The 21,995-nt window shown below is 38.0% G+C and overlaps 2 protein-coding genes across 4 annotated transcripts in view; one reads left to right on the top strand and one right to left on the bottom strand.

Annotated features, from left to right (window-relative positions):
• The window catches only part of plcd1b (phospholipase C, delta 1b), a 9,852-nt gene extending 5,115 nt beyond the window's left edge, over positions 1-4,737 (top strand). For both annotated transcript variants that reach the window (XM_014008962.1, XM_014008961.1), the window contains exons 6-15: positions 318-519; positions 739-883; positions 955-1,107; positions 1,215-1,367; positions 2,438-2,591; positions 2,690-2,806; positions 2,929-3,107; positions 3,459-3,591; positions 3,967-4,116; positions 4,295-4,737. In XM_014008962.1, the coding sequence (XP_013864416.1) occupies positions 318-519; positions 739-883; positions 955-1,107; positions 1,215-1,367; positions 2,438-2,591; positions 2,690-2,806; positions 2,929-3,107; positions 3,459-3,591; positions 3,967-4,116; positions 4,295-4,386 (1,478 nt within the window). In that variant the 3' untranslated portion in view covers positions 4,387-4,737. The remainder of the gene's footprint in view (positions 1-317; positions 520-738; positions 884-954; positions 1,108-1,214; positions 1,368-2,437; positions 2,592-2,689; positions 2,807-2,928; positions 3,108-3,458; positions 3,592-3,966; positions 4,117-4,294) is intronic.
• A 1,118-nt stretch (positions 4,738-5,855) lies between these two features.
• LOC106517909 (CTD small phosphatase-like protein) overlaps positions 5,856-21,995 on the bottom strand; it is an 18,818-nt gene continuing 2,678 nt past the window's right edge. Inside the window, exons 2-8 of one of the 2 annotated variants that reach the window (XM_014008959.1) lie at positions 18,551-18,702; positions 18,317-18,349; positions 13,650-13,751; positions 12,504-12,560; positions 12,041-12,133; positions 9,887-10,072; positions 5,856-8,579 (exon numbers count right to left, since the gene is read on the bottom strand). In XM_014008959.1, coding sequence (XP_013864413.1) covers positions 8,454-8,579; positions 9,887-10,072; positions 12,041-12,133; positions 12,504-12,560; positions 13,650-13,751; positions 18,317-18,349; positions 18,551-18,702 — 749 coding nt within the window. In that variant the 3' untranslated portion in view covers positions 5,856-8,453. The remainder of the gene's footprint in view (positions 8,580-9,886; positions 10,073-12,040; positions 12,134-12,503; positions 12,561-13,649; positions 13,752-18,316; positions 18,350-18,550; positions 18,703-21,995) is intronic. The other variant, XM_014008960.1, reaches the window with a different exon arrangement.

The raw sequence follows: 21,995 nt of genomic DNA, 5'->3' as shown, positions 1-21,995 counted from the left end.
TGTGTGTGTGTGTGTGTGTGTGTGTGTGTGTGTGTGTGTGCTGTGTGATGAGGAAGCTCGGTTTGGAGACACAGTCCAGAGGAGGAGCTGGTCCCAAAAGGCGGTTCTAGTCCCAGCCGGTTGTTTTTGCTCCCCTGCCTACTGCCTCAGGACACTACAGGATTTTTCAAACATGCATAAATGAGTTAAAGCAAGACTCTGGGCATGATTTTTTATGAGAGTATAACATTATAACATAATATAAAACTCAAAAATGTTGATTTTTACATGATTTAGCCCCTTTAAGAAATTATTGACTTGTCTTTGTTTTCTTTCAGCCAAGGAAAAAAAGCTGCTCAGCAAAGATGGCTTCCTCATGTACCTGCACAACCCAGAGGCCATGATTCTCAATCCTGAGCACGCAGAGGTGTACCAGGACATGCACCAGCCTCTCAACCACTACTTCATCTCCTCCTCGCACAACACCTACCTCATGGAAGACCAGCTGAAAGGGCCCAGCAGCACACAGGCTTACGTCAGGTAACAACTCATCTGTCTGTGAAAGCATCCTTGGTTAGCTGAGCGGCTTCAGCTTCTGCAGCTGACACGTACTGATTAGAAACAACTTTACCCAGATTGTCTCTGGTTATTTCTCTGCCCAAGTGTGACGAAGTAGGTGAACAAGAATCATTAGAGGCTTTCAGATTAAACCTACACATGAAAATAACTCGTTATAAACTTTATCTTGCTGTGTGTCAGAGCTCTGCTGAAGGGCTGCCGCTGCGTGGAGCTGGACTGCTGGGACGGGTCAGACAACGAACCAGTGATCTACCACGGTTACACCCTGACCTCAAAGATCCCTTTCAAAGATGTGATCCAAGCCATCAAGGAGAATGCCTTTAAGGTGTGTAACATCACGTAAGGTTTTGTACTGAAGTTGAATGGTTGCCACTGAACACTTCTGTTCTCCTCCAGATATCTGATTATCCAGTTATCCTCTCCTTGGAGAACCACTGCAGCGTGGAGCAGCAGGTAGTCATGTCTCAACACTTGAGCACCATCCTGGGCAGCGCGCTCGTCACCACTCCCCTGGGCGACGGCATGCCCAAAAACTTCCCCTCTCCTGAGGTTGGTGTCCACTTGGATTGTTTCATCTGGAAGCTTTAAAAAAAAGCTGTGGTGAGAGAGGATATTATTTACAGAGTGATACAGTGTGTTTGCACGCCTTCCTTCAGGAACTGAAGGGAAAGTTTCTCATCAAAGGAAAGCGACTAAACAAACTGGAGGTGAGCCTTCCTGACCAGGCAGCAGCTGATGACAACACTGATGTGACTGAGGAGGAGGAGTCAAATGAAGAAGATGAGCAGGAAGAGAAGAAGAAGAACAAGGTATGTGTGACATCATTGGTGTGCACATAAATCTGCACTTTAAAGGGATCCAGGATTAGTTGCAACATTAGACTTTATTTGATAAACATATATTTTAACTGTAAAATAAAGACTGTAAAAATACTGTAGGCTGTTGAGTTTTTATAAGTTTAAAAATATATTACATGGACAAGGCCATTTTATTTACATGCAAAGCATTCTGGGTAAATGATGACGTGGATAGGTCATGGTGCGAGGCTGCTAGCGAGCTATACGTATCCACCCTGAAGGTTAATCTTGGACAATATCTGACTATCGGCTCTTTAAAATGAAACCAGAGAGCGTTGACAGAGAGGAGAAGGTAGAAATGACTCAGCCTGGAACTGAAAATATAGATGGAGGACAACAGAGCTGCTTCATGGAAGAAGAACCTCAGCTTAGCCTGTTAGCTTTAGTGTTAGCCCCGACGCTATCCCCATATATACTGTATGTATTAGCTCAGCGCTACACATTCTCCTCTCATCACTGAGGTCCTCCATCCACATGACAGAGAGGAGAACGCAAAAATGATTCAGGCTGTAACTGAAAATATGGATGGAGGACCTCAGTTTAGCTTGTTTGTCGCGCTAACGCCGAGCTAATACATATAAGACAATATAGCATCAGCGCTAGCGCAAAGGCTAACAGGCTAAGCTGAGGTTCTTCTTCCATGAAGCAGCTCTGTTGTCCTCCATCCATATTTTCAGTTACAGGCTGAGTCATTTCTACCTTCTCCTCTCTGTCAACGCTCTCTGGTTTCATTTAAAAGAGTCGATCATCAGATATTGTCCAAGATTAACCTTCAGGGCGGATATAGCTCGCTCACATGAGGACCTACGTATCCACATCATCATTTACCCAGAATGCTTTGTATGTAAATAAAATGGCTCCGTTTGTGTTAAAATATATTTTTAAAAATTATAAAACTAAACATCCCACAGTTTTTTTAGTCTTTATTTTACAGTTAAAATAAATGTTTATCAAATAAAGTCAATGTTACAACTAATCATGGGTTCCTTTAACAAGCGTCTAATTTTACTCGTGTGTTATAGAAAAAGCTGAAACTAGCCAAAGAGCTGTCCGACATGGTGATCTACTGTAAGAGCGTCCACTTTCAAAGCTTTGAGGACGCAAGGACAAAACAGAGCTTTTATGAGATGTCATCCTTTAAGGAGGGGAAGGCCATCAGTCTTGCAGAAGAGTCGGGTACAGAAGAATGTCTCTGACGGTCTTTAACTTGTGCGTCTTCACGACGAGAGGCTCTGTAAATAACCCTTGGGTTCATGTACTTTTGTGCGCCGCAGCAAACGCCTACATCCGCCATAACGTGGAGAAACTGAGCCGCGTTTATCCTGCAGGCTCGAGAACCGACTCCTCGAACTATAACCCAGTAACCCTGTGGAACGCCGGCTGCCAAATAGGTGCAAAATCCTGACAGAAAAACGGAATTAGCATCTGATAATAACACCATCCGATAGCACGGATGGAAGACGACCTTGGACCTCATTTGTCACATTTTCTGCATTCTCTTTTATTTCCTCAGTTGCCTTGAACTTCCAAACAGACTCCAAAGAAATGGACGTGAACCAGGGCAGATTCCTGGTCAATGGCAAGAGCGGGTATGTACTCAAACCGGCCTACATGAGGGACAGCACCACTGAGTTCGACCCAATCACCCTGACCCGAGGAGAGTGGCTGAAGCACAAGACGCTGCACATCATGGTAGGATTGTCACAGTGACGACACCCACATGATGTGGGCCAGTCATGCTGGCACTGCTGGCATGGCAGGTGGTTTGTCAACCAGCTTTGGCAATAATGTCACCGTTTTTTAGACGGCGTGCCACAACTGGCCCTGTTTGGTTTATGTGGTGCTGGCCCATGCACGGACCACCTCTAGCAAACTGCACCTGGGCCCCTTAAAGGCCGTCATTCTTTATTGTACCTAGGCCAAGTGTCGGAGTGTTGGTGCATTGTGTGGGCCAGGCAAAATCTGCTGTGTGTGCAAACATTCTTTTGCAAATATTTACAATAAAAACCTGTTTTTTCAGTCTTGATCTCRATCTGCTACCAGGTTATATCAGCTCAGCAGCTGCCTAAAGTGAACAAGAAGAAATCTGCCATCGTGGACCCGTTGGTTAAAGTGCAGATCTTTGGCGTTCCAGCTGATGTTGCAAAGAAAGAGACCAATGCTGTTGAAAACAACGGTAACTTTTGAGGCTCTGTATACACACGGTCTGTTGTGTTTTGTACTCTCTTGGACCTAATGTTATGGTATTTTTTATTGTTACAATGACCTGTTCCTTTTAAAATAGTCGTGATAATGTAGGGAGGTATGCTCATCAGCATTTTGTGTGGCCCTYGGTCAAAATACTACAGATGCCTGACTGATGAGTCAGTTTGTACATTTGTTTACTTTGACTCGTAACCCATGTAGCGCTTCAGTGCCCTCTGGTCGCTGTCAACTCATTCAAGGAAACGTGACAAAAATATTACCAAACAACTCCTGCAATGTGCAGATATGAAGTCATGTCAGCGAAGCATCGCATTTCTGACGGCGCGCTCCTGATTCTGTGTTAAAGGTTTCAACCCAGCCTGGAATGAGAACTTCCTGTTTGACGTGTACGTGCCAGATCTGGCGCTCGTTCGCTTCGTCATRGAGGACTACGACTCTACGTCTGATAACGAGTTTGTCGGACAGTACACACTTCCTTTCAACAGCCTAAAAATGGGTGAGCTGTTTTTTTTCTTCCTGCCACAGTAACACAGTGTTGTCAAACCACTGACACTCCTGTGTTGTCTGTTTATATAAAGGAACAGAAAAGGGAACTTTTCCAAATTTGGGGAAGCAGTAGAGATCTCAGTGAGCTCTTCTAGTTTTCTGACTACAGCTGCTTTGTGCCTCCACAGGATACAGACACTTGCCTCTGTTCAATAAAACTGGAGACCTCCTCCACTCAGCTGGACTCTTTATTCACGTCATGGTCCTCGACGGAGAATGAGACAACGGGGAACGTCGCTCACACAGCCATCTTTACTTTCCTTTATGTACTCTTTAAGAATAACTTATTAGCTTTATCCCAGTAGTTGATGTGACTCCAGCAGAGATGTGATAATCTTGTCTGTCAGGGGACAGATTGGTCTCTAATTACATTGCAGGAACGATTCTACACTGTCCCTAATTTTTGGTCAGAGTAACGTTTTTGCTTTTTTTGTTCAAATCATTTGATTTAGAAAGAAAAAATCAATACAAAAGCAATGTGCCATGTTTTATTTACTCATTTTAGCATTGATAATATGTTTCTGTAGCCTTAGACTTTTATAAAACAAAAGTAATACACTCAACAAAAACATCTGTATGTGCGCTGTTTTTATTCTAATATTCTAAACAAACACTGATCTATATTRTTTGTGCCTCAAGATAAACACGTATTGCCTACAAAGCTTTGACGGTTCAGCTGCACACACAGTGATTATATTGTATTTGTTCACACATTATGGTTCTATAAGAGGGACAAATACTGCAGCTTACTAAAAGCTTACAGTCCTGTGAACTAATGCAACACAAGACAGACTTTCTTTAGGCTGAGCTCCAGTCATTACAAGGAATAAAGTTATTAGGAGTGAACTTTGGGTGGACACACCCTTTGTCTAAAGAGTGTCAATAAAAGGTTCAGGAACAGACAGGTTTAAGTTTCTTCACTGTCGTTTAACATGATCAAAAAAGGCAGGATGTTAAAAATGAAAGAATATGGAAAAGTTTAAGACACTTCCTTTACAATTCTAACAAGGAATCTATATTTAAATGTAGCATCATCAAGTCTATAACTTATTTAACTATTGATCAAATTTTTTCATGTAATTTACCAGCAGTTATCTACTGTAGCATTTTTACATTTCAAATAACTCATCTTAATTGTAGGATTTTTGTTGGGACAATAGCAATGTATGTGTAACAGCAGCAACACAAAGTGGTGGATTAAGATTTAAGTTTCCTTTAAATTGCAATGGTGTGAAATGAGGTTCCAGCAGGGGGAAGCAACATTTGTTACATATTTTATTTAGTTGGACACACTTTACCTGTTTGCTGCTGCTCCACAGGTAGAGCATCCACTTCAACGTTAAGGAGCCCAGCATTTATTTGACATCTCCAGTGGTGGGCAGCACTAACCTAAAAATTAGTTCCACTACAGTCTAGCTACAGCCAGGACATTTAGGCTGGAAACAAACAAAGTTACCATTAATTTACTGACAAATGACAAGCAACAACCCTCCATAAAAATGTATTTATTGTGACATCTGAAAAAAATCAAAAGGCGAACACATCCAGCTGACTGTAAAAGTCTTGAATGAACACTGAACATAACACAATGAGAAGAGCACACGACTCGTGGCTGTTGATGGTCTTTGGCCTTTAGTAATGTACCATATTGGATGTTAGTGCAGCAGAAAAAAAGACATGACCAAATAGTCTTAATGAAGCCTTTATTAAGAAAAAGAATTAAAAGATGATGCTCAGGATGATTGAACACTCTTGCCAAAACTTAAAAGTCAACAAAAACCAGTGGTTTTTTTTTTTTTTGTTTAAATGAAAAGTGAAGAACCTGACCCATACAAGAAGCACAGTGACCCAAACTCAAGTGTTTCAGAACTTTGGTGTTAATACAAAATGATCAATACGTGAGAATGAGTGAAGTGATACATAATGGAAAACTATAAAGGAAGCAAGCACAACTTTTTTTTTTTGATAAAAAACTTAGCAAGTTCTTACCAAAATGATTCAACAGGTCTGAAACAGGAAAATAAAATAAAAATCTAAAATACACAGTTCTTCAAAGTGAATACTGACAAGATGAAGGTAGAAAAATATTACAAGGATAAACATTTTCAGAGCAAGGTAATCATGGAGAGATTGAGAGGAGCTGAACGAACGCTTCGTATAAAAAGGGCATTGCACCAAATCCATCATCATCAGCTGAAAACTCATCAAGACATGCTAAAGATTAATGTTCAGCTTTTTTCAGTTTCCTGAAGGAGCAGCAGGCTTTYCGTTTAAAATAAGAAAGTAGTGTAAGTTTTAAATTAAACACCAAAAATGATAACCATGGGGCATTAACTGCATTAACTGATAACCCAGCTGAACCACATCTGATCCACATATGTGGCTGAGCTGCGTTTAAGCTCCAAATTAAAAAAATAAACATGCTGATCTTGCAAACCTTGGTTTGGCAAAYCATTAATGAGTTTCTTTGCCGTCCTTTTTTTTAGCACCCCAGTTGTGTTTCAATCTGAGGTGGACCCTAACGGGGGGCCTTCAAGGACGGAGCAACTATCTGTAAACTCCCAAGGCATCCTAAACTCAGCTTTGCTCAACAAAAGCTGGGAAATATGGCAATGGAGGTGACTGATTTGGCTGCTGTTACTAGAATCAACCAAGCAACATTCAAGTTGTTCCAGCACTTTAAATTTGATTTATTAAAGGATGCTTAGAGGTCGTTTTATCTGTACTATCAGAACCTGTTGAACTGTTCCACCTCCAAGTGCTCTWACACAAACCAAACAACCGGGATGGAAACTCCGCTCCAGAAAAGGTTATTGCCATGGTAGCTAATGTTGCAGCATTTGGTTTTGCTGGGCTCCTCTCAAACTTAGGCACTGAGGTGAAGAAGAGTTTTAAACACAAGTCTGGGAAGATAAACATCAAATATGGTCTTCGCTGATGTTACAGCCGGTCTGGATGAAGGCCTGGGCCGTCACCAACATGTAAATCAGGAGAACGCTGTCCTGACCGAACTCTGTTCCCTTAACACTCCGCTATCACAAACAAAAAAAATACAAACAAAAATAAAACATGGCACTTGACCAGTTTGCTGTAACAACCCAGACCATTTGAAACATTTTATAAAAGGACACCTTTGTAAATGTGCACCATTTGAGAAAAATTCACGAGTGCTAAAAGAAAATATAATAACAATTGAGCCATCTAAACATGATGTGACAGAAACGAGCCTCATGACAGCAAAAAGAAAAATGAATTCAACATTTTAAAAACAAGTGATAATCTATGATGATTTAACAGTTTTAGCTCAAACCCTGGCGAAGATATGAAGCCTGTTAAAAAATATTTTCCTTATTTGGCAAAAAATAAAATGCAGTAAGGGTAATAAAATTTAAGAGTCAGGATAATAAATGTCACAGTTTTATCTGAGTTCTCAGATCAAACAAAACAAAACAAAAAAAAAAAAGACTGAACTTGCAGGTGGGCCGTGACAGACATCACTGCAAGCATACGCCTAAAACAAAGCTAATTCTACATACTGTATAATGAAAGCAGAAAGAAAAACAAAGTCACACTTATATAATGGCACGAGTATACTGGAAAAAAAATCGTGAGACAGTTACCCGGCTTTTGCCGATCGAAAAAGTGAAGTAAAACTTTTCAATTCTGTGTCCACTTTAAAGCATACTGTGTGAAAAAAAAACTGAAGTAATCTGAAAATATGTCATGTACAAAATAATTCCTCATAGAAACAACATTCACACAAGGCACTTCATTCAGTAAGAAAAGAGTCACAGTCCTTTCTACTACCAGAAACTGCCTGCATAGCAACAATATGAGGACAAAATATTTTCCAGACTTTTGTGCTGTACCACAAAATAAGTCTCAGATGGAAAGATGCTTTCTTTTTTTCTTCTTTTCCTTTTGGTTTTAAAAATAGCACTTCACCAAATAGTAAAACTTTGATTTGAAAATAACGACCAGAGTTCATTTCTCTTAGTATTTCGTCCCCGATGCTATGAACTAGGGATTCTCTGTACACTTTCTGGTGGTGTTTTTTTTTTTTTCTTCTGTGGGACGCAGTGGTCCTGGGATGACAGATGTTTTCTCTGATGGCACTCAGAAGGCAGCCAGTCACCGGGGAGAAGAGAGCAGAGACACGGCTGCACAAAGGTTTCCACAGTGAGATTCTAAAAGGTGTGTCCTTGAGGTCATCTGCCCGAGTCGGGAGGAGAGGTGGCTGCAGAAAGGGACGGGTCGACGGAGAGAGAGGCGCTGCGGTGTGTCCTGCTACCTGCTTCTAAGATTCTGCAGGACCCCATAAACCTCGTCTTCCGTGCTGATTCCCTCAAAGAAAGGCAGCAGGTCCAGCAGTTCTGTGTCATTCATATCGTCAAACCAGGACTGAACTGGAACCTGGAGATACAGAGAAATACTTGTTTTAAAAAAACTGCATTTTCTTTTTTACTACTTTTTTGTTTTAAAAAGGGATCCGCGATTAGTTGTAACAATACAAAAATGGGTGACATTAGTTGTCACCCATCAAATACATTATTTTATCAGTCGAAATTAATGAAGTTTTACGAGTTGGTTGATTATGATATTTTGCAGGTTATGTATAAGGCTCACAAAAACGTATTACCTTTGAACATCCAATCACATTTTGTTAAGAGGGAAAGTGGTTATAATCTGAAGGGATTAGAAATGTAAAACCTAAAATGCGAATAACTTTAAAAGGACCGATGTACTTCAGTCCAAGGAATACGGTTATGGAATACTCTGGATAGTGATTGTAAAAATGCTGGCTCAATTAATGTGTTTAAAAGAACGATAAAAAATGATTTGTTAAAGAACAATGAAGTTCTATAATTTGTATTTATAAGAGCTGCTGTTTAGAAGCTGAAGTTTTGTTTTGTTATTGTTTGAAACTATTATTATAGTTAATATATATTTTTAAATAGGGGCAGATATAAGATTTTTTCTTCTTTCTGCTACCGTTCAATTTATTTGATATGTATTTTTTTGTATGTGAATTTGTTTGTTTTTAAATTAACTAAATATTGTCAAAAAACTCAAGACTTTATTTGATAAACATACACTTTAACTGTAAAATGAAGACTGTAAAAATACTGTAGGCTGTTCAGTAAATTTGTAAATTTATAAAAATAAATTTTAACACACTGAGCCATTTTATTTACACAAAGCATTCTGGGCAAATGATGATGTGGATAGGTCCTCAGTGTGAAGGAGGACAAAAGAGCTGCTTCATGGAAGAAGAGCCCCAGCGTAGCCTGTTAGCTTTAGTGCCAACGCTATATTGCCTTATATGTATTAGCTTGGCGCTAGCGCGACAAACTAACATGTTAAACTGTTGTCCTCCATCCATATTTTCAGTTACAGGCTGAGTCATTTCTACCTTCTCCTCTCTGGTTTCATTTAAAAGAGTCGATCATCAGATATTGTCCAAGATTAACCTTCAGGGTGGATATAGCTCGCTAGCAGCCGAGGACCTATCCACGTCATTTACCCAGAACGTTTTGCGTGTAAATAAAATGGCCCCGTCCATGTAATATATTTTTTAAAATGATAAAAACTAAACACCTTACAGTATTTTTACAGGTCTTTATTTTACAGTTAAAATAAGTATTTATCAAATAAAGTCTGATGTTACAACTAATCGTGGATCCCTTTAATGAGTCTTATGAAAGTAGTACTGAACTTACAGCATTTTCTGGATGGAAAATATAAGAGGCAGGTGAATTGTCAACAATAATAACGTTGTTGAGCTCTCGGCCCAGTCGACTGAGGTCTTTAACATAGTTCCCTCTGTGAAAAACGCAGGACTCTCTAAAGAGTCGTGCTCGAAACACGTCCCACTGGTCCAACAGATCTGCCACAGGGTCTGCATACTGCCAGAGTCAAACAAACAGAAAAGATGTGACGCTGCAGGCAAAACTCGTGTCGAAGATTTACTAAGTTTCACAAATACCAAAGCACAACAAAAAGTTGATAAATGCATTTGATGAACTCAGAGGAAGCACATGTCAGAGCTGCAAAAATAAACTTTTTTTAAACTAATGGTTCTACTATTATTTTAACAGGAAGCAAAGCATATTGTCTTTCAAAACTGTTTACCAAGCAAGGAAGATGTTTCAGGAAACTAGGACACAAAAAGCACAGCTGAATCCTAACCTTTATTCAGCATGAGGATTATCAGCTAAAGACAAAAGCATCAATCACATTTACCAGATGGGGACAAATTTGTTTGTTCAGTTTTCATAAAAAAAAAAGGGAAAAATAAAATAACTTGAAACTGACAAAAGTAATAAAAAATGTACTGAATATCAAGTAATAAAAAATAGCCATTTCTTTTGATTAAGATTTTTTTTTATTAGAAAAACAAACAAATGAAACTGGCTTTGACAAAAAGGGATAGTGCCCTTAAAGTAGACATATCCTGCTTTTAAACCTTTTTCCACATTTAAATCACTCAGGGGAACTGCAAAGGCTTGTGTCTCAATTTKACCTTACTGTAACTCCACAAGCCCCTCTTTCACCCCTTTTCTGAGGTGTGTCTCAAAACYYCTCATTTTAAWTSCAAACTTTCAGCTTCCAAAGCGGTCTGTTCTAGTTTAGAGGCATTTACAACTATATTCTGGTGCAGAAATGTTTTTACGGGTGACTTTCCAGGATATTTCCCCTTTAACTTAACATTTTTCTTGCCCAATCTTTTGAGGCAGTTACTGCAATCAAGCTGTTTATATAACTCTAGTTCTGCACCTGTCCACAGATACTGTATTGGTTAATATAGCTGGGATTTCAACAAAATTATGGTGTCTTATTTTGTAAATACGGATGTTGTGCTCGTTTCTTTTTCTGTTGGTGCGACGTAATCTTTAAAAATTGACTCCGGAGCAGCTCCTGCATCGGATCTAATTTTGCCTGATCGCCGTCCACTCACCGCCACCGTGCGGAGCCAGTGTCAATACTCTTATTGATTATAATGGGTGCGTATTTGCAGCGGAGGTCAGACTGGAGAGGAGCGGAGCCAGACCGCATGTAGTGTAAATTAGGGGTTACAGTCATTTTCCATTAAGTCCACTTTGGCTCAAACAAAGACAGATGATGTGATTTAACACTGATGAACTTTGACTTTAAAGTTCACCTCTAATCTGCTTGGAAGTTGTTCTAGGACTCTTGGTTACCATTTGTATAATTTATCTGCTCAACTTGTTTTCAATTGTCCTTTTGCAGCCACGTCCAGAGAGTTTGGCTACAGCTCCATGGACCGTAAATTGCCCATGACATCAAATCACAAAGTGTTTCCCCTACCATTACCCAAGGCTGGCGCCCCACTCTGTCGACAGAGCCGAGCACCCTGCTTACCAAAATCCCACTTCCCACCAAAGGTTTGGCTACTTCCAGACAGGAAGAGGAGATTGTAACCACAGAATAAGTGGCTTTGACTTGGTAACATTAGTAACATAGCGCTCTGCTACCTGCACCCCATTCAAAAGCAATGTCTGATTGTTCTTAGTTGTTTTTAGTATAACTTTCCCTACAATTACTTTTGTCAGTTTCAAGTTATTTTAATGACCTTGGTTGTTTTTTTTCTTTCTTTTATGAAGCAGCGCCAACAAATTTGTCCACATCTGTACATAGTTGTCTCTGAGTCTCTTTCTTGAAACTTACCCAAGTATTTTTGGCAAAGATATAAAAAATAAAATAAATAAATAAAATAAAAAAGGAGGAAGAGAGAGCAAATCGAAGGACGTAAAAAAATCAAAGAGAGTGAGAGCAGATTTATTGTTCAGCATGAGTCACTAGTTGTAAACAAAACAAGTTGGAACAGATAGCCTCATCACATCTTTACGCACCTTCGCAAGACTGGCTGTGAAAAGCACGCATTCAAATAACTCTCCCATCTTCTTCAAAAACTCATCCACGTGGGGTCTTTTCAGCACATACACCTGCAAAAAGCATATTAATCAAAGTCAACCCTAGTCAAAGTCCTTTATTAGTCTCCTTTGGAATCCCAATAAAAAACAAATCAATAAAGACAATGTCATCTCCACACTGCAGTTTACAGCAGAACCACTACTTGACATTAGGACCTTTATTACTAATGGTGACTGATAACGTGTCCCTCTCTTCGGCCAGCGGCTGACACCCAGTGCAAGTAATCTTGAATAGGCCAACCAGGATACACACAGCCTATCCTGGATTACTTGAAGTGGATAACAGCCAGTCTTCCAGGGTCTTCACACAGGAAACAAACGAATCCTTTCCCTCTTAATGTAACAGATCTACTTGACTAAAGAACATCAGATTTTATATTACCTGATGAACAGTCCCGTCTATCTCCACTGGTACGATGAAATCAGCGTTACTGATAGGCTGCGGAAGAAAATAACAAGATATTGAACTTTCAGAGTAATACTTTAATTGACCAGTAGAGGTCCTGCAAGTAGCACTAAAACTAATCACTGGTTAATAAAGTTGTAGATGTTCTTCTATGAGAGTAATGTTGTTCTTTTACAGTCATACCACATGACACCCTTACTGTTAATAGAGTAGTTATTTACCATCACAAACAATGAAACGGTTTTCTTCTGACAGAACTGGACAGATGAAGGGTAATTTGAGGTTTAGGGGCGGGGAACAGAAATTGAAACAAATTAAATTTAAAGACATCCAATATTCTGAAGACAAACATACCCTTGTGTTTTATCTAACTGCACCCACAACTGATTTTTTTTAAAGAAAATTTAATTAAAAGAAATAAATAAAACAGCTACAGCAACTTAATATTTCTGACCAAAAACCACATAATGCAAAAGTGACACAGACGTGAAGCTTTTTAGAACATTTGCACCATGAAATTTTGTAAACTGAAGCAGGTTTAGAATGTCAAAATCCACATTAAAAGATCAAACAGACGAGACAATTTTAGCTCTTCAATTTGGTAACATTAAGAAATTGCTGCCACCACTCTTGACCCCTGGAAATGCTACATCTTCTGGTGCTATTAATTCTTGTAGAAACAAAAATAATTCCATGCAAATAACCATGTAATGCAAAACTTATTCCTTTGTAAAAAGGTAGAAAATAGTATTCAAATGAATCTCTTTATACTTTAAGCTTGGTTGAATCCTGAATTGCTGCGAGATCATCACTCCTCTCAGACAAGCTATTTCTGCAAACTAAGACTATTTAAAAAGTTAAAAAGGAAGACATGTTTTATTCAGAAACCTATTTCAAAATGGCCCAAATATTCTTCCTATTCCACGTACTTACTTTTTTCGTTTGCAGCCATCTAATGGCCTCAACATAGGTTTAACTTTCAGCATTTAATGTGTTTAACTTGGATTATATGATTCTGATTCTCATTGCAAAACAAAAAAATAAATACAAGCAAGTTCACGTTATCCACATGCAGGTAGAACAGTCGTCAGAACTGAAAGCCTCATTTTTGTTTTCTCTTACCTTAAAGGAGCTATGTACGAGTGTTTCGTCCAAGTCAATCACCACACATTTTCTACCATAGTCAGATATTTTCATCTCTGGTAGGAGGTATTTAGCTGGAGGCTGGAAAAAAGGACACAGTATAACATAAGGCTGTTAAAAAATGTTGGGTATAAAAAGGCTCTTTATATATTAACAAAAGAGACACTCAAGTTGCAACCGAACTGCAGTCAGCTTTAATTCAATGAGACTAAAAACACCTAATTTATTTGTAAAGTCCATGTACAGCAAACAAAATTTCACCTAAAGCTTCCTTTACACCATTTCTTTAGCATTTTAAATAGTTCTAAACAGAACATAGTAAACGGTGCAACTGAATAAGTGCACATATATAGATTCTATAAATAGCCTTGCAAAAACACAGCCAGACATTGTTACAAACAGCAACCAGTGCAATGAGAACGTCACATCTGGAACTTCTCAAAGGTTTTATAAGAGACGTTCAGGATTAATGGGTAAACCGCTGCCGCTGATGGTTATGACTGAATGGACTTTCCTCTCTTCCCACAAACATTTGGTACACCTGGATAMCCCCGCTACCAGTGTGCTTAAAATTTTATGTGACTTAGTTTACAACTAAGAAACAGACATTCACCAAATCTACAGCTCATGCTCACATATTCAGTAAGGAAACTGAAWGTAAAATAAATTGCACTCCATTTCCTTTTTTATTAGAGGTGGTGTGTTTGACAGCTCTCACAGTGAGAGCTGTAAAATACTTAACAAACCCACCACATATCAGAGCAAATGAAGAAAGAAATAAGGTTTTTGTGATTTTTAAAACAATGTTTTACACAAGACTGTCTCAATTTATTTATCATTCATGCACAGGTAGGTAGTTAAGATAATTTAAGGAACGTTAACACCACTTCAAACTAGGGTTGGGCAAAATCGTATCATGTGCAGTTAATCATCAGAAAAACTTTAATCGGTTATTTTTTGGCACTTGACTTGACCAGACAGACTGACTGGAGATTTCCCCGGTTATTCAGCTCAGTGCTCCTCTCCACTTCAAACATAATGAACATTTTAAAAAGGTTATATAATTTATTTATCATAACTCCAGTTTTACTTGGTATATCAACACAATTTAAAAACTGATGTATAACCTGACGTTTGTATTTTCGACTGTTTGGAACAGATTTTTTACAAAGAGCAAACTTTTCCCACTAGAGTGATTTAAATTGATCATGTGACTAGGGTATGAGGGCCTCCAGGGATTATTCATCATATTAATCGTTATTGGCTAAATACCACAATTAATCATGATTAATTTTTTTGGCAATATTGCCCAACCCTACTTCACACAGACTCTAGGATTTTCTATTTTACTTTATTTGCTTAATTTAGTCCCTTAGTGTGACACAGTAAAGCAATGGTTAGTGCTGCAGCCTCACAAGAAGGTTGCATGTTTGCCTGCGAGTCCTTCTGTGTGGAGTTTACATGTTCTCCTCATGCACGCATAGGCTTTCTCCACAAGACCAAAAACATGCATATTAGGTTAACTGATAACAACTCTAAATTAGGGTTGGCCAATATTGGCAAAAAATTTAAATCACGAAAAATTGTAGTATTTAGCCAATAACGATTAATTTGACAATTAATCCCCTGGAGTCCCTGGACACCCTTATGTCCTGGTCACATGACCAATTTAATGAGAAAGAATTGCTCTTCATACAAATCTGTTCCACATTGTGTCAAAATTACAGACTTCAGCCTGTCCATCAAATTTTAAATTGTGTTGTTAGATAAATAAATTACACAACTATTTTTTTTTAATGTTTGTCATATTTGAAGCAYAGAGGAGCACCGAGCGGACTCTGCCTGGTGGCATTAATCGTATTAATCGTTAAGTGCCAAAAAWTAATTGATTAATGTTTTTCTGACGATTAATTGCACACGATACGATTATGCCCAACCCTACTCTAAATTGTCCCTAAGTGTGTGTGAGAGACTGATTGATTGTCTTGTTTGTCTCTATGTGGCCCTGTGATTGATATGGTTAGGGTGCACCCAATCTCTCGCACAATGACTGCTAGACATAAGCATCAGCTTCCCGTAACCCAGACAGGAAAAAGTGAGTAAAGAAAAATGGATGAATGTAAGTAAAACAACTAACTAATAGTCCATTATTGAGACAGGATAAAATCTAGAAAGGTTAGAGAGACAAAAAGAGTATCCAAATCATGTTTAGAAAGAAATGCACAAAATAGTTCAGCAGCAACAAAAATACAGAAAAAGATAACCTAAACGGATGAGTACAATTTTTTTCCTTGTCCACATAAAATATTACATCCAGCAGAGTCAGTATTACTTGGCAACAAATATGCATTGTAATAGCTCTATTTACATATACTGTAATTACTAGGGTAACTGAAGGAAACTTTAAAAATATTGATAAAAAATTTAAGAAAGGAAGCTAAAATTAGGTGTTTTATCTGCTGAGTGTTTATACTACAGAATTGCATTTAACAAAGATATTTTGCACATGATGCTAAAGTTCTAAAAACTCAAGAAACTAAACTGCATCAAGCAGACACATAAGTTGTTTTTAGGATATTATTTTTTCCGACCAAAACTCCTTGAATCAAGAGACGCAAAGCTCCCCAAACAACATCAAACACCTTCTTACTGGTTGCATTGCAACTAAAGGAGGTTCCCCTGTTGTCACAAAAAAGGAGGGGAAACTCCTCCAATGGATAAGAGAACTATAAAAATGTCTCTGTGGGCAGTGTTATGGCAGGAGCAGTATGGCTGCCAAAGGAACTGGGTCACTGGTATTTTAATTAATGATGATAGAAGTAGTAGGATGATTTTAAAAAGGTATGAAGCACTATTTTTACAACATTCAATTTCTGTAAACTGTTTTGATAGTGCTTTCTAGTACAACACTAAAATAGTCACCAAGGAGAACCTAGAAGATGCACAAGAATACTGTTACCCTGGGCAGGGTGGGTGGCTATTCATCTCAAGCTCAGGTCCTCTACCAGAGGCCTGGGAGCTTGAGGGTTCTTCACTGTATCTTAGCTGTTCTTAAGACTGCGCTTCTCTGGACTGAGATGTCAAATGCTTCTCCAGGTATCTATTGGGGCCACTTCTACAGTGTGGAGGTCACTGTCCCAAGTGCTCTGATGACCAGAGGTACTACACCTGCCAGGCTTGTTTTAGCTCTTCCTCTCTGAGACCCTGGTATTTCTTCAGTTTCTCATGTTCCTTTTTCCTGGTGTTTTCATCTTTCACGCACATATATACACACACACGGGGTGCAACAATACAGGCAATTGTATTGGAACTGTTCAATACAGTGCTTTATGTCCAGTACACACTATGTATCGAACAATACAGATTTTTAACATTTATTTTATCAGCTTGTCTTCTAAAGATGTTTTGTGTTGAAGGCTCAGTGGATTTGTGTTCAACTACTTCACCTAGGTTGCATTGTGGAGCACAGATGCACTGAGAAACCTGCTGTTTCAGCAACATTTAATTTAAAAACTGTACTTTTGAGGTTAAACAAATGTTCATCATTAATTTCAATATATTACAAGTAGGCATGGAAATGTCTCTTTTTTGCATTGAAAAAATATCAAACCAAACCAAATCATGAATTGTCTGTATTGTTGCACCCCTAATACTGTATACTGTGTGTGTGCATATGTGCATAGAGAGAGAGAGAGAGAGAGAGAGAGAGAGAGAGAGAGAGAGAGAGAGAGAGAGAGAGAAAGCAACTGTTTTAAACTCAACCCTTTTTCATGACTTTCAAACTTTAGGTTTTCTGATGATGAGGGATTTGTATTCCAAATACACAAAAGATTCCTTACGTATAGCTTTTTTTCCTCCATAACTTATGAAAACAAATTGGCTTTGTAAACATCTCTGCTGATTTCTAAACATTTGGTGCAATAATTGTGATTCACCGCTTGAATTACAGCTGGAGGTCAATTCAATCACAGCCCAGATACTTTWTGAACTCAACTACTAAATAGATTTATTTTTCCATTAACTTGGGATAAAATGTTATTCTTACAAATTAGTTTGTCAGGAAAATTTGAAAATGCCAGTACACATACAAATGTGTGTGAACACGACAAAATGAAATAAAGCTATGACTCAGAGCAAAAATATTTACTGTAATAAAGCAGTCAAGCTACACAGTCTCTGATGGGAAATGTGACCAACTTGTTGACTAGCAGAGCACACTGAGTCTTTCTGTGACTGAGGGTATCAATTAGTCTCACCTAAAGAATACAAACTTACATACAAAGCACTGTTGCAGACTTTAAATCTTGCTCTCAAGATCATTCATTTCAGTCGATTCCAAGATAAGGCTTAACTTCTTGCATTGAAACTTTGGAGGCAACTAACCAACATAGCTTCATGCCTCATTAATTAGACATTTTGTTTCTCATATTTTCTTTAAGCATACAACCAAGTGATGTTCCTGCAGGYGAAGAACTTGGATATTTGACACCATAAGTGTGTATACACTTTGATGAAATTAAACTACAGTAAACGGAATGAGACAAAGCCCCTGGAAAAGCAATGGAGCCCACAAAGAAGAAGAATACACCAGTACTAGCCCACTCAGTCTGCATGCAAAGAAAAATAAATAAAAGTACAATACATACACTAGGAACAGGGCTGACCTCGACCTGGTCACACTACAACACAAGAGAAATGGACACATAAAAAATAGGGTGAGGGTTAGAAGAGCGTTCATAAATAAATGAACAAACAAAAGGGTAACAGAAATAAAACAAAAAGAAGACACACAAAAACAGATTAAGTTTCAAAGCTGAAATGAACTTGTGAAGTATTATTTGAGGACAGCTTGTATGTCCTCTGTTGAAGGGGTATGTTACCTTTGGAGGAGATCCATTCTCCTCGACAGGTGGAGGCGGGGAGCTGGTGTTTGTGGATGGTGGCTCCACATTATAGTTGCGAAAGCAACACAAGAATGTGCTGAATATGCCCCGACTCCTCTGCTTCTTCAGGCTGCTGTTTGACTGAGATGCTGTGAACACATGGAGAATGGGTAGAGAAGAGAGGGTAAACAAAGATTTACAATTGGATGGGGMTTGAAACAAACTAGATTAAATTACTTATTTACAAAAATGTTGGAATGCACCGAATGAGATAGTAATGCATTATATCAGCAATGAACTGACTGAATCTGTGTTGGACTGTAAAATAAATGTATGATTTGGACTTGTTATTTTTGTAAAATGTCCTGAAAAAACCTGTTGRGGATTGGAACAAAATAAATGACTTGAGCTGAATTATTTACATGACAAGAGATGAATGCTGCTTTAATTAGTAGGAACAAAATTTAGTTGGTAATAATAATTTCCTCTTATGGTTACAGGGGTGCAAACTACAGAGAACAATGGCCTTGCATGTGTGAATAAATGACAGCTTTGATTTTGTACATGAACCACCACTGACCCACTGATCAGAAAATAACTTTGCTGCCCGGGTGACTTCATCACTCAAACACTGACAGTTCAGAGCATGCTCTTCTCCAGTTGCAAATCACCTCTCATTCCAGGACAACGAAGCACAGGCTAAATCAGATAGTGACATTTAGACGCTCAAGAAACTAGAGCCACTATAGTTATAGTAGCTCCCATTTCCTGCGTGGACAAGAGATTTCATCTTCATTTAAAAAACGTGCATGTTTCCCTGCCCTTTGCCAGCTGGCAGGTGAGTGACTGAAACAGCATGAACACGCACATGCTAAAGAGAGGGAGGAGGTGGGAGGCACTCGGACCCTAAAGAGACTATACAAGGCTGCATTCCACTCCGCCTATTAGTACCCCTCCTCACCCAACCAGAATGCTTTTGCAACTAAAGGCCGATGAGGAGTAAATAGCATTGTGTCAGATCTTGTGGCATCTTAATATTGTGACACTACGCACTCCTGACCTTAGACAACAAATACAAAAAGAGGTTAGTATGAAAATTTCAAGTTATTTCCTAATTCCAATTCCTACAAACAAAATTGCTCTTATACAATTTAAAGCAAAGAAGCTTTGAGTCATGAAAAAGCATCATGTGGAGCTAAGAAGATTCATTCTGAAACTAACTGACAATGTAGCAGCATGTCAGAGCTAACARAAAACACTTTCTGCAACACGTTTATCATTTCCTATCACTGACTTCCAGTAATTAATGACGTCCTGATGCATCTCAGTAATCCAGGTAAAAAATCAAAAAGAAAAAAATTGTATAGGTCTTCTGGACGGGTTCTTCTTTAATGAAACGTTTCGTCTCTTCTCCAAGAGACTTCTTCAGTCTGAGAGTTTCAGGCAAAATTCAGGCTTTTAAGCACTGCCTCCATGTGACTAAGTAAGTTACTAAGTAATTAATGACAGCTTTTCAAGCACCGTGTATTTAAGTTATAACTTATGACTCGAGTTTATTCACTCCAAAACAAGTTCAATACAGTTGCAGTATGCACTTTTAAACAATGGGGCAAACACTAAAATACTAAATGCTTTGATTTCATTAAGAAACTGAACACAAATATATTCTCATTCTGTGTTTCAGTTTCAGAATATTGCAGGCCAATCCCAAATACAACGATCAATCGACTGATTTGGAGAAGTTTGTGGAAATACCAGCAATAAATTTACCTTTTCTTTTTTTTTTTTTTACTAGAGTTCTGTAGCCACTTTAAAGACACACTAACCAAATTATTATTTTGCATTGCTTTTGTTACAGAGAACTATTCAGATGGGTTGGGTTCATCAAACTAACCATTAAAAGTATATGAAGTTTTTGATTAATTAAAATAAATTAGACTTTGCTCCTTAAAATTGGCAGTGAAGCAACTGTTGTTTTCCAGTGTCTCAACACTACAAGTCACAATATTGATTCCTGCACAGTTTCTAAGAAAAGTGGTGAATCACAAAAACCATCTTTAGAGTCATTTGATTACTTGTWACAATCACAAATCAGAATCATTGTACAAAACATTTTGACAATTATGCAATGGCTATGATTTATCTTTACTTCTACTCCTTTACTGACATCACCAAAACATCCCGACTCTTCAGTACGTCCAACTCAAGACTGTTCAATCGAAGGTTGTGACAGCAAAGAAATTAAACTGTTTCCCCCACTAGAGATTTATTTTTTTAAAAAAGGAACAAAACTTGTGTCAAAAACTCAAGCAGTAGATTATTAACCCAACTTTTATGTTGTACCATTTAGATTATTTTAAACCAAACATTTTGATTTTTTGCAGATTGTCCTAAATGTTGCAATCATACTTTTAACCAGAACGAGAAKACTAGATGTCTGTTTTATTGTCTCTACTGGATATCCTCAGTATATTTCTGGCTTTTTAAAGCTAACACTTCAACCTGAACCCTCAAGTCATCTAAGAGTAAATTATTATTAGACAGAGCTTATATAAAATTATTAAAATTAGAGACTTTCTTATTTGTGTCTTTTCTAGTCCTTTTATGCTGGTTAATGTTATTGTCCTTGCAACCAATTTTACAATAATACATTAAAATTGCTTTACTATTTGATAAAAGGTGTCATAAAATACATTTTGGGGATATACAGTGTCTCAGAAAAATAGGTAGATCCTGATGCATTTTTATTTTTTCAGCTGTAAAATAGGAAGTTAAAAAAGGTCAAACATTAAGCATCTATCTTCACAATCAAAGTAAAAATATAATAACGTTAGACATACAGTGTGTGAATCCACACAAAATGTTTGTCACCAACAGCTAATACAGGTATCAGGAACTGCCCATCTATCAAACTAATAACCACAATTAACTGATATTAAGTCGAGTTAAAAATATATTYTTATTATTCTTAGTATAAACGTTACTGAGCATAACTCCAGGAAGTAAACTGGAGCATTTAATACTGAAAACAAATCTTACAAAAATAAGACATCATAATCAGAGGTTAGATTATCAACTTTAAGAAAARTGTGTTATTGTGGTTGTTTGTTCCTGTTGTGAACTAGAATAGTTACCTTCAATAATTATAGTAACATTTAGTTTAGCCCCAGAGAAAGATTGCRGCATGACTCATTCTCAAGAAAAACGAAAGAGGTAAGAAACACTAACTAAATTAAAACCTCCACTTTTATTTCAGGAACTTAACTGTGTCCTACGACACACATTCTCTCGGTTAGGTGCTATTTTCAAAACAGTCTTGCAATGCACAACTCTGTGTGTTTGTGTGGACAGGTTTTTCCTACAACGTGGGGTATTTTTTACAAAAAGAAGCAGCCAGGTGGGGACCGAAGTGAATCGTGGGGACCATTGTCAGGTCCCCATG

This window comes from Austrofundulus limnaeus, unplaced genomic scaffold, assembly GCF_001266775.1.
Source record: "Austrofundulus limnaeus strain Quisiro unplaced genomic scaffold, Austrofundulus_limnaeus-1.0 Scaffold54, whole genome shotgun sequence".
In the NCBI taxonomy this organism is placed as follows: domain Eukaryota; kingdom Metazoa; phylum Chordata; class Actinopteri; order Cyprinodontiformes; family Rivulidae; genus Austrofundulus; species Austrofundulus limnaeus.
Note: the sequence above shows the minus strand (reverse complement) of the source record. Positions and strands in the feature narration are given on the sequence as shown.